The sequence below is a fragment of the Pan troglodytes genome, chromosome 19 (genome assembly GCF_028858775.2).
Source record: "Pan troglodytes isolate AG18354 chromosome 19, NHGRI_mPanTro3-v2.0_pri, whole genome shotgun sequence".
Taxonomy (NCBI): Eukaryota; Metazoa; Chordata; class Mammalia; order Primates; family Hominidae; genus Pan; species Pan troglodytes.
The window spans coordinates 61,136,827-61,154,149 of NC_072417.2; the positions used below are offsets into that span (position 1 = coordinate 61,136,827).

At 40.4% G+C, this 17,323-nt stretch overlaps 1 protein-coding gene across 5 annotated transcripts in view; it reads left to right on the forward strand.

Annotated features, from left to right (window-relative positions):
- Positions 1–17,323, forward strand: part of STX8 (syntaxin 8) — a 326,781-nt gene that overhangs the window by 9,986 nt on the left and 299,472 nt on the right. For all 5 annotated transcript variants that reach the window (XM_063799782.1, XM_054670474.2, XM_016932407.2 and 2 more), the window contains exon 3: positions 8,321–8,415. In XM_063799782.1, the coding sequence (XP_063655852.1) occupies positions 8,321–8,415 (95 nt within the window). The remainder of the gene's footprint in view (positions 1–8,320; positions 8,416–17,323) is intronic.

The window sequence follows — 17,323 nt, forward strand, 5'->3', positions numbered from 1 at the left end:
AGGTTGTCTTCCAGGGTTTTTATAGATTTAGGTTTTACACTTAAGTCTTTAATCCATCTGAAGTTAATTTTTGCATATGGTGTAAGGAAGGAGTTCAGTTTCTATCTTCTGCACGTGGTAGCCAGTTAGCCCAGCACCACTTATTGAATAGGGAATCCTTCCCCCATTGCTTGTTTTTGTCAGCTTTGTCGAAGATCGGATAGTTGTACGTGTGGCCTTATTTCTGGGTACTCTATTTTTTTTTTTTGAGACAGTGTTTCTTCATCACCTAGGCTGGAGTGCAGTGACATGATCTCAGCTCACTGCAACCTCTCCCTTCTGGCTTCAAGTGATTCTTGCATCTCAGCTACCCGAGTAGCTGGGATTACAGGTGTGTGCCACCATGCCCAGCTAATTTTTGTATTTTTATTAGAGAGAGGGTTTCGCCACGTTGGCCAGGCTGATCTCGAAATCCTGACCTCAAGTGATCTGCCCGCCTCAGCCTCCCAAAGTGCTGGGATTATAGGCGTGAGCCACTGTGTCTGGTCAACTGAGTTCTCTATTCTGTTCCATTGGTCTATGTCTGTTTTGGTTACTGTAGCCTTGTAGTATAGTTTGAAGTTGGGTAGTGTGATGTTTCCAGCTATGTTATTTTTATTTTATTATTTCTTTTTGAGACAGAGTCTTGCTCTGTCGCCCATGCCGGAGTGCAGTGGCACGATCGTGGCTCACTGCAACCTCTGCCTCTCGGGTTCAAGTGATTCTCGTGCCTCAGCCTCCCGGGTAGCTGGGATTACAGGCATGAGCCACCACCTCCACCTAATTTTTGTAGTTTTAGTAGAGATGGGCTCTTGTCATGTTGGCCAGGTTGATCTCGAACTCCTGACCTCAGATGATCCTCCCTCCTTGGCTTCCCAAAGTCCTGGGATTACAGGCATGAGCCACTGCGCCCGGTCCAGCTTTGTTCTTTTTGCTTAGGATTGCCTTGGCTATTTGGGCTCTTTTTTGGTTCCATATGAATTTTAAAATACTTTTGTCTAGTTCTGTGAAGAATGTCAATGGTAGTTTAATAGGAATGGCATTGAATCTATAAATTGCTTTGGGCAGTATGGCCATTTTAACGATATTGCTTCTTGCTGTCCATGAGCATGGAATGTTTTTCCATTTGTTTGTGTCATCTCTGATTTCTTTGAGCAGTGTTTTGTAGTTCTTGTAGAGATCTTTACCTCATGGTTAGCTGTCTTCCTAGGTATTTTATTTTCTGTTGGCAATTGTAAATAGGAGTGCATTCCTGATTTGGCCCGTGGCTTGACTGTTGGTATACAGGAATGTTAGTGATGTTTTGCACTTTGATTTTGTATCCTGAGACTTTGCTGAAGTTGTTTATAAGCTAAATGAGCTTTTGGACTGGGAGTATGAAATTTTCTAGATATAGGATCATGTTGTCTGCAAACAGGAATAGTTTGATTTCCTCTCTTCCTATTTGGATGCCTTTTCTTTTCCTTCCTTCCTTCCTCTCTCTCTTTCTTTTCTTTCTTTTCCTTCCTTTCTCTCTTTCTCTCCCTTCCCTTTCCTTTTTCCTTTCCTTTCTCCCCTCTTTTCTCCTCTCCTCTCCTCTTTTTCTCTTGCCTAATTGCCCTGGTCAGGACTTCCAATACTATGTTGAATAGGAGTGGTAGCAGAGGGCATCCTTGTCTTGTGCCAGTTTTCAAGTGGAATGCTGCCAGATTTTGCCCATTCAGTATGATGTTGGCTGTGGGTTTGTCATAGATGGCTCTTATTATTTTGAGGTATGTTCCTTGAATACCTAGTTTATTGAGTGTTTTTAACATGAAGTGGTGTTGAATTTTATCAAAAGCCTTTCCTGCTTCTATTGAGATAATCATGTAAGTTTTGTCTTATTTCAGTTTGTGTGATGAATCACATTTTTTGATTTGCATATGTTGAACCAACCTTGCATCCCAGGGATAAAGCCTACTTGATCGTGGTGGATAAGCTTTTTGATGTGCTGCTGGATTCAGTTTGCCAGTATTTTTTTGAGGACTTTTGCAATAATTGATTCTTTTTTTTTTCTGTCTTATGTTATCCTTTGTTTCTGTTTTTATTCATTTTCAGGAGTTGCTTTTTCCAACTTTTTAATTTAATTTTAAATAAGTAAAACATTTACATTGTTCAGAAGTCAAAATTATATAAAAGTGACACTCAAAGTCTTGTTCCCATTCCTCTCTTTTCTACCTTTTCTTAACCTACTTCTTCTAAATAACCATTTTCATTAATTTCTGGTTTATTCTTCCTGTGTTACTTTATGCAGAAATAAGCCTCTATGCGTGTGTATGTGTGTGTCTCTGTGTGTCTGTGTGTATGTTTTTCCTTTTATATAAAAGATACTCTTTCGGGCCAGGCGCGGTGACTCACGCCTGTAATCCCAGCACTTTGGGAGGCCTAGGCGGGTGGATCACCTGAGGTCAGGAGTTTGGGACAAGCCTGGCCAACATGGTGAAACCCCGTCTCTACTAAAAATATAAAACATTAGCCGGGTGTGGTGGCGAGCACCTGTAATCCCAGCTACTCGGGAGGCTGAGGCAGGAGAATCACTTGAACTCAGGAGGCGGAGGTTACAGCGAGCCGAGATCGTGCCACTGCACTCCATCCTGGGTGACAAGAGTGAAACTCCATCTCAATAAATAAATAAATAAATAAATAAATAAATAAATAAATGGATGAATGAATGAATGACAGATACTCTTTTGTATCTTGGTCTTTTCACTTAATAATATAGAAACCTCTACATTTCATTTCATATTCCTTGTTCTTCTTTAGCGCTGTATGGGTACTCTATTGCATAGATGTAACATTCTTTATTTAACCTGTCTCCTAAGGAAAGGCAGTTAAATTGCTTCCAGTCTTGACTTGTGAATAACACCGCAGTAAATAACCTTGTCCTTTAAAAAAATTATGTGCATAGGTGTCTTTTAAAGGTGAGTTCTCAGAACCAGGGCATATGTAATTTTTTTTTTTAACCTGATGTGAAATCCCCCCTCAAAGGGGTTGTCACCCTTGCCACCCCACCAGCAATGTGTGAGCACTTCTGTTTCTTCACAGCCTGGCCAACAGAGGGTGTGTGAATCTTCTGAATTTTTGTTAACCTCATAAGTGAGAAATGGTATTTCAGTGTCATTTTAAATTTGTATTTCTCATATAATGAGTCAAGTGGAGTGTGTTTTCATATGCTTAAGGGCCATATATATATATATATTTTTTTTTTTTCTGTGAACTGTCTTGTCTTTTGCCCATTTTTCTACTGGATTATTAGCCTTTTTAGTCTTGATCTTTTAAGAGCTCCTCATGTATTAGGGAGATTAGCTTCTCGTGATAAATTGCAGTTATTTCCTTTCCTTTATCATTTGACATTTGACTTGCTTGTGGTGGTTTTGTCGTGTGAAAGTTTTTTTTTTTGTTTTTTTTTTGTTTTTTTTTCCTGAGACGGAGTCTTGCTCTGTGGCCCAGGCTGGAGTGCAGTGGCGCGATCTCGGCTCACTTCAAGCTCCGCCTCCCGGGTTCACGCCATTCTCCTGCCTCAGCCTCCCAAGTAGCTGGGATTACAGGCGCCCGCCACCATGCCTGGCTAATTTTTTTTTGTATTTTTAGTAGAGATGGGGTTTCACCATATTAGCCAGGATGATCTCGATCTCCTCACCTTGTGATCCGCCTGCCTCAGCCTCCCAAAGTGCTGGGATTACAGGCGTGAGCCACCGCGCACGGCCGAAAGTTTTTTTTTTTAAATGAAGTTGGCTGTCAATCTAATTGCTTCCATATATTTAGTCATATCTAAGTTTTTGCTGTTTCCAGGTTATAAAAAATTTATTCCTGCTTTCTTCTAGTAAATATATGGTTTCATCTTTTACACGAAGGGCTGCTATCTATTTAACTAGTGTCATCTTCTTGGACAGTTAGATTCTTTCTAATTACAAATGATTTTTCAGTATAGCCAAATTATTGCCCATGTTGAAATAAATTCTTCAATGTAGACTTTCCGGATTTGGGTTGTATGACATTTTAAGCCTTTTGAACACATATATTGCAGAATAACATTTCTACACCAATTTTGATTATCTTTTAAAAAATCTCTACTAGGTAAAAATACTATGTTACAGTAGTTTAATATGCATTTTTTATTATGTCTTGAATATCTATTCTTTTTTTTTTTTTTTTTGGCCAGATGGAGTTTTGCTTTTGTTGCCTAGGCTGGAGTGCAATGGCACAATCTTGGCTCACTGCAACCTCCGAGCCTCCCAGGTTCAAGCAATTCTCCTGCCACAGCCTCCCAAGTAGCTGGGATTACAGGCACCCGCCACCACGCCTGGCTAATTATTGTATTTTTAGTAGAGATGAGGTTTCACCATGTTGGCTAGGCTGGTCTCAAACTCTTGGTCTCAAGAGATCCTCCTGCCTTGGCCTCCCAAAGTGCTGGGATTACAAGCATGACCCACCGTGCCCAGCCTTGTTTCTTAATTTCAAAGTTTTCTTTTTATATACGTTAACTATATTAAGCTTTGATCTGGCATATTTAGTATAAATGCTTTCTCTATTAACTTGATTTTGTAAGTGACATTGTAAAACATGTACCGGTTTTTAAATTTTATTTGAAATTATCAGCATGTTTGTTGGTGATCTTTTCTAATGGGGGAGGGGATATCATGCTTAAAAAGGCCTTTTACATGAGAGGTTTTATAAATACTTAATTATGTAAATTTTCCTTAAGCTTTTTTTCTGTTATTTTGTTTTGTGTGTGTAAATCTTTGAAATACTTGGTGTTTACTTTGGTGTCTCGTAGCTATCTAATTTTATTTTTTCCCCATTTGCTAAATTATGAATTTCTTTCCCTCATATGAAATAGTTCATATTTAATTCACTGGATTTTTATACAGCTACATTGTTTCTGGGCCGTTTGTTATGTTGCACTACTGAAGCTGTTGGTAATTGCCAGCATCAGCTATTGTAGTTTTTTGTAATCACTTTATATCTGATTAAGGCCCCTATGAACATTATACATATTCATGGTTTTTATTTTCCTTCATTTATCCTTCTGTCAGAGTAATTTTCTAAAACTTCATTTAAAAAAAAAAAAAAACCAAACTGTGCTGTGCCTTAATTATCACCTCTTCTGCAATAAAAGAATTCCAAATGGAATTTCAAGTAGACATGTATGTTTATAGATTTAAATTGGGGAAAACTTACATTTTCACAATATTGAGCGTTTCCTTTTGTTTCTTCAGCAGTATTTATTGCACAGTTAACTATGTGCCAGGCACTGTGTTAGATAGTTTTTAGATTTTGTTGGTATTGTTAATGAAGTTTTAAAATAACAATTTAAAAAACTCTCCCTAGGTATTACTTAAATTTAGGAATGCCCTTGATTTTTTTTCACTTTATGACTAATGACCATATTGAATTCTTCTACCGTTTTTTTTTTTTTTTTTTTTTTGAGATGGAGTCTTGCTCTGTCGCCCAGGCTGGAATACAGTGGCATCATCTTGGCTCACTGCAACCTCCGCTTCCTGGGTTCAAGCCATTCTCCTGCCTCAGCCTCCCCAGTAACTGGGATTACAGGTGCGCACCACCATGCCCAGCTAATTTTTGTATTTTTAGTAGCGACAGGGTTTCACCATGTTGGCCAGGCTGGTTTTGAACTCCTGACCTCGTGATTCTCCCACCTCTGCCTCCCAAAGTGCTGTGATTACAGGTGTGAGCCACCACACCTGGCCTCTACTGTTTTTAATAGTCTTTCAGCCCGGCCTCTACTGTTTTTAATAATCTTTCAGTCTGGGCGCGGTGGCTCATGCCTGTAATCCCAGCACTTTGGGAGGCTGAGGTGGGCGGATCACCTGAGGTCAGGAGTTCGAGACCAGCCTGACCAATATGGTGAAACTCTGTCTCTACTAAAAATACAAAAATTAGCTGGGCATGGTGGTGGGCGCCTGTAGTCTCAGCTACTCAGGAGGCTGAGGCAGGAGACTCGCTTAAACACCGGAGGCAGAGGTTGTAGTGAGCTGAGATCACTCCATTGCACTCCAGCCTGGGCAACAGAGCAAGACTCTGTCTCAAAAAAAAAAAAAAATATATATATATATATAAAATAATAATAATCTTTCAGTTGATTCTCTTAACTCTTCCAAGTAGACTATTATCAATCTGCAAATAATAATAATCTCATCTTTCCTTGTAGTCCTTGTATTTTTCTTTAATTTTTCTTATTGTATTGGTTAGAACTTCTAGAGCAAAGTTAAATAATATTGTAGTTAAGGCAGTAGTGTTCTATTCTTAGTTTTTCTTTCTTTTTTGTGTGAGTTTCTTTTGTTTATAATTTCCCCTATACTGTACTAATCATATGTTTATTCTGTTTTTAATTATTAACACCATGAGCTTTATTAGTAGATTTTTCTAACATCAAACTGTTCTTAAATTACTAGAATAATTTCTACTTGTTGATAGTATATGGTCCTTTTTAATGTAATTCTGAATTTGCTTTGCTAATATTTTTTGAAAAGATTTTTACATTTATAATTCCTAAGTAAGATTGACATGTGGTTATCTCTGTCAGTGCTTGTTACCAAGGTTATGGTAGCTTAAAATGTGAATTAGGCTTTCCATCTTTTTTTGTGCTCTAGAAAGTGTCTTTAATTATGATAATGACATTTTTTTCCTGATTACAAAAGTGATCATTTTCTTATAAAATATTAGAAAATCCCACTACTTAGATAGAACCATGGTGCTTTCATGGTTTCAATGTTTGTATTTAGTTCCTGGGTTGTTTTTTCTCTGTTTGGGTGATATTTTATTTTATGACTTGATGTTTTTCTTTTCATAAGCTGTGATGGATATCTTTCTATGTGAACAAATAGAGATTTGAGCCATAATTTTTAATGGCTACATACTCCGTCTTTCATCTCCCGAATGCTTTTGTCTTTGATTTTGTGGACTCCTCTTTGTAGGCCTGGTGTGTGTGGCGCCTTTTTGTTTGCTTGTTTTGCCCTTTTATCTTTTTTTTTTTTTTTTTTTTTTTTTTTTTGAGACGGAGTCTCGCTCTGTCGCCCAGGCTGGAGTGCAGTGGTGCGATCTCGGCTCACTGCAAGCTCCGCCTCCCGGGTTCACGCCGTTCTCCTGCCTCAGCCTCCCGCGTAGCTGGGACTACAGGCGCCCGCCACCGCGCCCAGCTAATTGTTTGTATTTTTAGTAGAGACGGGGTTTCACCGTCGTCTGGATCTCCTGACCTTGTGATCCACCCTCCTCGGCCTCCCAAAGTGCTGGGATTACAGGCGTGAGCCACCGCGCCCGGCCGCTCTTTTCTCTTTGAGTGTAGAGAGATCTGCTTTCCTTGGTGATTGTTCCTTGGTTCCCAGGGGTATGGGGATAGTTCAGGTTAGACTTTTCTTGGCTGCTGGTGCCTTGGAGGGCTGCTGGATGTGTGCAGTCTGGGCCAGTCTCTGACCCACTGGCTGGTTTTCCTTGGTGTGATTCTGCAAATCCAAGGAGGGAGTCCGCTTGAGTTATCTAATTGCTGCTTTTGACAAGGTAGCAAAGGAAACCTGTGGTATTCTGTGTTTTTAACATATGTCTGATTTCATCCGTGGTTGAATATGTTTTAACTTACACAGGCAGTTTTTTCATATTTCCAAATTCCTGAGAGACTCTCTTCTCGCCCTCTTCTCCATCCTTTAATGTAACAGGTTAGAGTCACGGCCAAAAATTTCCTGTAGGATGATTGGAGAAAATGCATACACTCCTGGGAAAAGAGTCATGTGTGGTTAGCATTCCTCTTGCATAAAAAGAACACATTGCCGTAAAACGTTTCATTGGGTTATAAATTTTACCAGTTGTTCAGACAGCCTGGTGGGGATGGTAATGGGACTCCATGCTTTGTCGTTTGAAGCCTGGTTCAGAGAACTGTGGGTTTTTGCTCTCAAATGAAGACTCGGGGAACACAATTTCCTGCGTGGTTCCAAGGTAGATACATAGGATCAATGGGGTAGAAGCTCAGGTGACAGGATTCAGCTGATGGTGAGAGCACACTGACAGTTTCTAGTCAGTATCGGGGTTCCAGTCTGGCTTGGCTCACCACTTGGCCAGGTTGTGGAGCGGGTACAAGCTGTAGGTTGGCAGCTGGGCCAGGGCACCACTGAGCCTCCTTCCAGCCCTGAGTTTGTCGTGAGGGGCTGAGTATCTATCTCTTCCAGCCCTTGCTTGGTTGCATCATAGCCCGTGAAGTAGTGTTTACGTGATGTAATTTTTTGGATTCTACACTCTGGACTAGAATACTTAGGATGTGTTCTTTTCTTTTCAGCTTACCGTGACAATCAGAGCTTTGTTGCAGAACCTGAAGGAAAAGATCGCCCTTTTGAAGGACTTATTGCTAAGAGCTGTGTCAACACATCAGATGTATCCATGTAAACATTTCCACCTCTTTTCTAGAGTGGGAGGAAAAGCAGTCGTATTTTAAGAAAGGAAGGAATCTGGGCCACCCAGATTTTCCCACAGCTTGAGGAAGACCTGGTTTCCAAAATATTGCCTGTAATCTTGATTTCTATTTTAAGTGTCTGTTACATGTTTTACAGTGAATATGCTGGCAAAGCAAGACCTACCGAGGGAATTAACTTATTTGGGTATAACCTGTACAGTTCAGGAAGCTAATGTTTTCCGTCAGTGCGGTATTTACGGAGCCCCACACTGCTCTCTGTCTAGACGGCCTTGACCATGGCTAGCTGCTGCTCCAACAGGAAAACCATGGTCATCCTAAGCTGTGATTCCGCTTCTGGGAGTTTCCGGAGTTTTTAATGATCCGTTTATTTTCGGAGTGGGCAATACCAGTAGAAACCATACATCTCTCCTCTCACCACCTGCCCCGTGTTTATGTAGATTTGAGATGTGCCTTATTTTTCCTCCAGAGGCACAGACACTGCCTCTAGTATGGGAGTGTGAGGGGAAGGGGTGGGATGGGACTTCTTGAAGCAAGTTATGCCATCATCTTAACCTCCTACGAAGTGTTTATATATATATATATATATATATATATATTTTTTTTTTTTAGAAATTCATAATCTGGGCCAGGTGCAATGGTTCACGCCTATAATCCCAGCACTTTGGGAGGCCAAGCACTTGAGGCCAGGAGTTCGAGACCAGCCTGGTCAACATGGTGAAACCCCATCTCTACTGAAAATATAAAAATTAGCTGGGCGTGGTGGTGCACGCCTGTACTCCCAGCTACTCAGGAGGTTGAGGCAGGAGAATCACTTGAACCTGGGAGGCGGAGGTTGCAGTGAGCCGAGATTGTGCCAAAGCACTCCAGCTTGGGCAACAGAGTGTGACCCTGTCTCAAATAATTAAAAAAGAGAAATTCATAATCTGATCAATTTAGGAAAATATACATGACTTGTTACCTACACTAACTTTTTACACCCAAGTGTATATTGGTTTGAAAACTTACCTGAAACTGGTCTTCTCTCATCATTTCTCTAAATTGTCAGTAGTTCATGCCAAAGACCCAATTTTTGGTATTTCAGGGAATGGATATTGCCAGATTTTAAATATAAGGAAATACAGAAATACAGCTTTTTAGATAAAAAAAAAGGAAAGTGTTCCAAAAAATATTTTCCCCATTGTAACACCTTTATATCACCAGGAAAGTTGGCTTAGTTGCATGGTTTTCTAGATATTCAATTACTGATCCACTAAGGTTTCAAATAAAAGTTTAATTTCAAACAATTACAGCCTTATTTTTAACACAATTGGAATATTCTGAGATACTTTACCTTCCATCTGGTGTAATTTGTTACAGCACAGTTGGTCTATCATATAAAGGGTTTTTATTTTACCCAAATCAACAAGTCCTAATATACTCACTGCACCATTGTGCCCAGCTAATTTTTTTTTTTTGAGACGGAGTCTTGCTCTGTTGCCCAGGCTGGAGTGCAGCGGTGTGATCTCAGCTCACTGCAAGCTCTGCCTCCCGGGTTCATGCCATTCTCCTGCCTCCACCTCCCAAGTAGCTGGGACTACAGGTGCCTGCCACCTCACCTGGCTAATTTTTTGTATTTTTAGTAGAGACGGGGTTTCACCATGTTAGCCAGGATGGTCTCGATCTCCTGACCTTGTAATCCGCCCGCCTCAGCCTCCCAAAGTGGTGGGATTACAGGCGTGAGCCACCGCGCCCGGCCCAATTTTTGTATTTTTAGTAGTTTCAGATGGGCAGGACTGTTTCCTCTGCTTTCGGTACTAAGCACTGGGAAGTCTACACATGGCAAGGTGTGTAAATTCATGTTAGTGTTACCTAAAACACATATATTAGAAAGGTAACTACATATTGTTTCATGATATAATATGCATTTGCTTCCATTAAGGTAACATTATTAGTCACCTTATTTATGTGCTAACCCTATAGGGCAAGAAAAATATACAAATTAAGAGCTTTTACTTTTTTCTATTAATAATAATTTCTGCTAGTTATTAGAGAGTACTAAGCATACCACAGTTATAATTGACTTTGTTCTTCTAAATGCTTACAGTCTGACCATCTGTTGAAATCTCACAGATTTTTGGTTTTGTGTTCGTCCCAGAATTACTTCCCAAATTATTGAATTAATCAGTAAGCATCAAAAACGCTGAACAAGAGTTATTTAAAACATTACAAAAATATTTAGGGGTCTTAATGTGGATAATTTAGAATTTACCAGGAGACATCAAAAATTCAACTGGAATACAACAACTTTCTTTAAAATTCTATTTATTTTTTCAAATAATTGATCTATTTCTACTGTAACAACTGCAGCCAGTACTAGGGATGGCATTTAGCTAATCCACCCCATGAGGGCGCTCATAAACCTGTTTATTTTCAGGGAGGCCAACTTTTTTTATTTTTATTTTTTGAGATGGAGTCTTGCTCTGTCGCCCAGAGTGGAGTGCAGTGGCACGATCTCAGCTCACTGCAACCTCCACCTCCTGGGTTCAAGTGATTTTCCTGCCTCAACCTCCTGAGTAGCTGGGATTACAGGCGCACGCCACTGCGCCCAGATAATTTTTGTATTTTTAGGAGAGACAGGGTTTCACTATGTTGGCCAGGCTGGTCTTGAACTCCTGACCTCAGGTGATCCACCCGCCTCAGCCTCCCAAAGTGCTGGGATTACAGGCGTGAGCCACTGTGCCTGGCCACGGAGGCCACTTTTGATGTAAGGGAAAGGAGGTAGCTTGTATATTATGAAGGCCTCTTTTTAATTCTCCTTCTGTTCCTCCCATCTTCCCTTCCCCTAACCTCCTTCTTCTTCCCAAACATTTAAAATAATTCTCTGGCAGTTATCTTCCAGATTTAAGATAGATAGCAATCTATGAGTCCTAATAATCTCATATTATTAGATTTTTTTGGTGCTTCCTTCTCTTCTTTACAAAGAAAGATACTGAGGCCAAGTTAAACTTTACACCGAAAGTCACTGATGAAGTCGGAGAGATAACCCGGAATTCCAGCAGAGGAGGTTTATTTGTTTGTTTTTTGTTTTTGTTTGTTTGTTTGTTTGTTTTAGACAGAGTCTCGCTCTGTCACCCAGGCTAGAGTTCAGTGGCACAATCTCGGCTCACTGCAACCTCCGCTTCCCAAGTTCAAGCGATTCTCCTGCCTCAGCCTCCCGAGTAGCTGGGATTACAGGCATGTGCCACCATGCCCGCCTAATTTTTATATTTTTAGTAGAGACGGGGTTTCATCATGTTGTCCAGGCTGGTCTCGAACTCCTGACCTCATGATGCACCCGCTTTGGTCTCCCAAAGTGCTGAGATTACAGGCATGAGCCACTGTGCCCGGCCCCAGCAGAGGAATTTTCTACACTGAGGAGAGGATTCTTGGAGAGCTTTAGTCATTACCCAGGACCCCACAACTAGGAAATGGAAGAGCCAGGTTCAAACACAGGCTGTGTGGCCCCAACGTGAATTGTTTAAAAGCTGAATTATACTTTAGTAGAAATAATACAGTCAGCTGTCACCTGGCATGTCTTCAACTAGAATTCTCTATGAATTGTTGTGTTACTGGACTGCCAAGACAAATCTTGTTTATAATACAAATCTTCAAGAACCGTCTTAACCATCCGAAGATTAAACAGTGTTCATTGTGGTTTATTAGGTATACTTTATGATGTTGAGAAAAATGTTTGTTCATAAATCACCAATGGAGTGACTTTTTAATCCTTTTTTTGGGGCATAATTAATGTTTGGTGACTTTTTTAATGTGAATATTTGAATACCACATTTCCTTAACTGTGCTGGGTAGTTGAGAATTTATGATACTTAATAAATTGATGCCTTTCTACACTTGTGAACTTGTCCAAAGAACACTAGGAGTTGCCAGAAAGATAAGTCCTGTGCAAATGCTCTCTAAACAATGAAATTCATGGAATTAAGGCATGAGATGTTATGCTGTCTCCTGAAAAAGTATTTTTCTCCTGGCAAGAATAAAAGTCAAGTTAAAATGGAAGTTCTGTGCTTTTGAATCCATTAGCGTGCAATTAATAAACCGAAGTCTTGCAGTCAGAGAGTTTAAATTTCTGAAAGACCTTAACATCTGTTCACAGTGTTTCTTTGAGATAGGAACTATAATTGTCTTACCAGCTGAGAAGAGGGTTATGCTGTGGGAGGCTGCATATGAAATTCCAGATAGTACTAAAGATACTTAGTACCATCTTCTTAGAGTTGGCTTCACATGAAACATATCCTTTTGTTGGCATTTCACAGGAGGCAGCACCTTTACTTATTTTAAAGAGAATAAAGAAAATCTCTTTACAGAGGGGTTTGATGTCAAAAAGTACTTTGGTGTCTTGGGAGAAGGCCTTTGGAAATAAGTTTTAAAAATCTATAAATAAATTTTCTCATCCCAGGCACTTTGGGAGGCCGAGGCGTGCGGATCACGAGGTCAGGAGATCGAGACCATCCTGGCTAACATGGTGAAACCCCGTCTCTACTAAAAATACAAAAAAAATTAGCCGGGCGTGGTAGCAGGCGCCTGTAGTCCCAGCTACTCGGGAGGCTGAGGCAGGAGAATGGCGTGAACCCGGGAGGCGGAGCTTGCAGTGAGCCGAGATCGCACCACTGCACTCCAGTCTGGGCGAAAGAGCAAGACTCCGTCTCAAAAAAAAAAAAAAAAAGAAAAATTTATAAATAAATTTTCTCTACTCTATTTTTTGGGAAAACAAAGATAGGTAAGTAGATAGGTAAGTGCATAGACAGATGTGGTGATTACTACATAACAAACCCCAATGGATGTGGTTGTGGAGAGGCTGACTGAACAGATTTTACAGGTATCCCCTGGTAGCTACAGTGGAGGTGAAGTGGTTTTCAAACACTGTCCCTGTCTATCGGTTTTCACTGATACTTGGTAACATGAGAAAAATAAGAAGAAGATAGTGTTTGTGTAGCAGAAGTTTTTTGATTTATAAGAACTTTTTTCTGACTTTTTAAAGACAGGATCTCACTGTGTTGCCTAGGATGGAGGGCAGTGGCAAAATCCTAGCTCAGTGCAGCCTCAAATTCCTGGCCTCAAGAGATCCTCCTGCCTCAGCCTTCCAAGTAGCTAGGACTCCAGGTGTATGCCACCATGCCCAGCTAATTTTTTGTAGAGATGGGGTCTCGCCATGTTGCCCAGGCTGGTCTTGAACTTCTAGTCTCAAGCGATCCTCCACCTTGGCCTGCAAAATGTTTGGATTACTGGTGTGAGCCACCATATCAAGCCTGTTTTCTGATTTATACAGAACTGTTACATGGTTCTTTCTAGTTTTTGGTGTTAAAATCTCCTTGCTTTTTCACCATGATAGTAAAAGTAGATAGTTTTGTTTCTTTTTTTTTTTCTTGAACATCCATACCTGGCAAAATGTATAATTGGTAATTCTATATAAGTTACACCCCCCCCTAGTTTTTTTGGACATATTACTGGTCCATGAAACCTGAATGTCTAGGTGCCATTGGTATAGTGGGAACAACATTGGCTTTGAAAGCAGACAGAACTGAGATTGAAGACCAGCTCTGCCACTTACCAAGGCCAAACAGCAGTTCAGCTTTTCTGGACCTTAGTTTCATTATCTGTAATGTAGGAATAATCATACTTTGCCAGGTTATTGTACAAGTTGAAGAAAATCTTTTTTCTTCACAGGACTAGCCCCCCATAATGGTGGGTGTTGAATAAAAGGTGGTTACCAACACCCCTGGGGAAGTTACTTAACCTCTTTGTGCCTCATTTGTGGAATGGGATGCTAGAAGTCCACCTGGCGTAAAGGATTGTTGTGTAAGGATGAGATTATATGCATACAGGGTGCTTCACATATACTAAGTCCTCCTTGAGGATTAGCTGCTATTGATTATTTTATCATTATTGTAAAGATTTCAGCTACCATTGAGAATTTACAGGTCATCCTTTCTTTGTGGAGTTTTTAATCATGCATGATGGTTATATCAAAACTCACAAACAATGATGGTATTAAAATAGTACTTGCAAAATGTGATCAGTGCTTTGAGGAAGGTAAGGACTTGGCCTGGTACATCATAAATATTTATTAGAGTTTGTTGACTTAAAAAAAGAAAGCCAGAAAAGTCTTTTGACCTCTAGAACCTTAAACTGTTCCCTTGCAGTTCTTCTTTTTTGGCATGGAGAAGTAATTATCTGCAAACTTCTTCCTTCGCCAGAGCAGCTCTTTCACAAAATAAGGCTTACCTAAATTCTATTTTTTTTCGAGACGGAGTTTCACTCTTGTTGCCCAGTCTGGAGCACAATGGTGCGATCTCAGTTCACTGCAACCACCGCCTCTCAGGTTCAAGTGATTCTCCTACCCCAGCCTCCCAAGTACCTGGGATTACAGGTGTGCACCACTACACCTGGCTAATTTTTGTGTTTTTGGTAGAGATGGGGTTTTGCCATGTTGGCCAGGCTGGTCTCAAACTCCTGACCTCAGGTGATTCACCCACCTCAACATCCCAAAGTGCTGAGATTACAGGTGTGAGCGACTGTGCCCAGCCTAAATTCTTAAGCCTTCTACCAAATATAAGAGAAAATCCAGGAGCTGGAGTGGGATTGGGTGACCTGTGGATCCAGTTGCATATTTACCCTGCTCCATCTGTAGTTCAAATGCTCACCAGGCTACAGCAGAGAAGCTGGACTTATGCATGCTGGTAGTAGGTATCAGTAATATGAAATCAGGATCCAGTTTTATTTTTATTTTTATTTATTTATTTTTTGAGATGGAGTCTTGCTGTGTCACCCAGGCTCGAGTGCAGTGGCATGATCTTGGCTCACTGCAAGCTCCACCTCCCGGGTTGACGCCATTCTGCTGCCTTAGCCTCCCGAGTAGCTGGGACTACAGGGGATCCAGTTTTATTTACAACCTTACATATCCATGAATTGGCTATAATTACATGTACAATCAGCATAGCCAAGGACAAAGTACTATGATAGTTAGCTCTTCTCTTCCTTTTCTTTATCTGTCTGTTCTCTTATCTTCTTCCTTGGCTATTCACCAGGTTGGTGGAAGAGGAGGTTCCCCAGCACTGGCCACTGACTGTGTGCTGTACTACTTTTTTTTTTTTTTTGAGATGGAGTCTCACTTTGTTGCCCAAGCTGGAGTGCAGTGGCACGATCTTGGCTCACTGCAACCTCTGCCTCCCGGGTTCCAGCGATTCTCCTGCCTCAGCCTCCTGAGTAGCTGGGACTACAGGCGTGTGCCACCACACCCAGCTAATTTTTGTATTTTTTTAGTACAGATGGGGTTTCACCGTGTTGTCCAGGCTGGTCTCGAACTCCTGACCTCATGATCCGCCTGCCTCAGCCTTCCAAAGTGCTGGGATTACAGGCGTGAGCCACCGCGCTTGGCCTGTGTGTCCTACTTTCTACTTGTCCTTAGCATCACTCAGGCACACTGTTTCCCCACTACCCTACTTTACCCAACTGCTACGCACCTGTCCACATACATGCTGTATAGATTGTTTCCTGGATGATCCTTTGACCTCTTACTAATAACAACCCTTACATAGCAAGGGTGCTATGCAGATGGTCCATTAATCAATTTATTCTCATTCCATCTCCCTCCTCCCCATCTCCTTATGCTCTGTTCTCTCCGTAGATTAAAATATAAAACAAAGAGGCAGCATGTTCCTAATTGGATTGTTTTCCAGATTTACAGAGTCTCTGGGAATATTCTGAATTCGTACTCCCAGTATTGTTTTTATCAGGATTCTAAAAAGTGGCAAAGTTAAGTCAGCATCTCAAGGTGGAGAAGTCTGCAGAATGTTTGGTGGAAAAGCCATGAGCTAGGGTAGAAAAAGCTGTCACCTAGCATGGCTGTTAACCCAGGCAAGTGACTTAGCCATGCTCACCCTTAATTTCTGGTCAGCAAAACAAGAGAACTGGGATCTTTAAGGCCTCTTCTAGCATCAACTGTGTGGGTTTCTGTTCTTTGGTTACTCATCTACAAAACATAGTCATCAAGTTTTACTGTTTCTGAAACCGATGTTCTTTGTTAGCTCCTTCTTGACATAAGTTTAAATCTGTAACTAGTATCTGCTGATTTTAAAATGTACCTTTATTGTTTTTATTACAAAAAATGTTATACTTTCTACTGATACATTTCTCATTAGTTATTACCAATGACTCCTCTTTCTCTTCCTTATTCTATCCTGTCTCATCTCATTCTTTATAGTTAAGTGTTAATGGTTGGTAGCTAGTATCTCAGACTTTTCTAGGCTTGAAATATATGCATATGTAAATATAAAATTCTTTTGACTGTAAAGGGATTATATTATACATATGGTTCTGAAGCTTGTGTTTTTATTAATTAGCAGATGATAGAGACAAACATTAGGAAACAATATTCAGTGAAACATCAGTCTCTCTTATACCCTTAATCCCCAGTTGTCCTTCCTTAGAGGCAATGTTTATATATCAGAAATTTTCTGTGTGTATATACACACATATATAGTTAGGATTTTTTTTTAACAAAGTGGGAGCACACTACTCACTGTTTAGCTCCTTGCTGCTGCTGTTTTTTTTCCCTCCTTTGGTTTAATGTTATATTTTGTAGATTATTCCATGTCAAATAATTCATGTAAACACTTAGTAAGTGCTCAAAAATGTTAATTATCATTATCAGCCCCCTAAACAGCTTTCCTATTCTTTTTTTAAGGCTGCAAAACATTCCATTGTTTACATACACTAGTTACTTATTGATATTTCCAATGTGGCTATTATAAATAATGGTTCAGTGCACATCCTTGCTTCTAAGTCCTTGTAGGACTGTATCTGAGGAAGAAATGTCTGTTGAAAGACTGTACC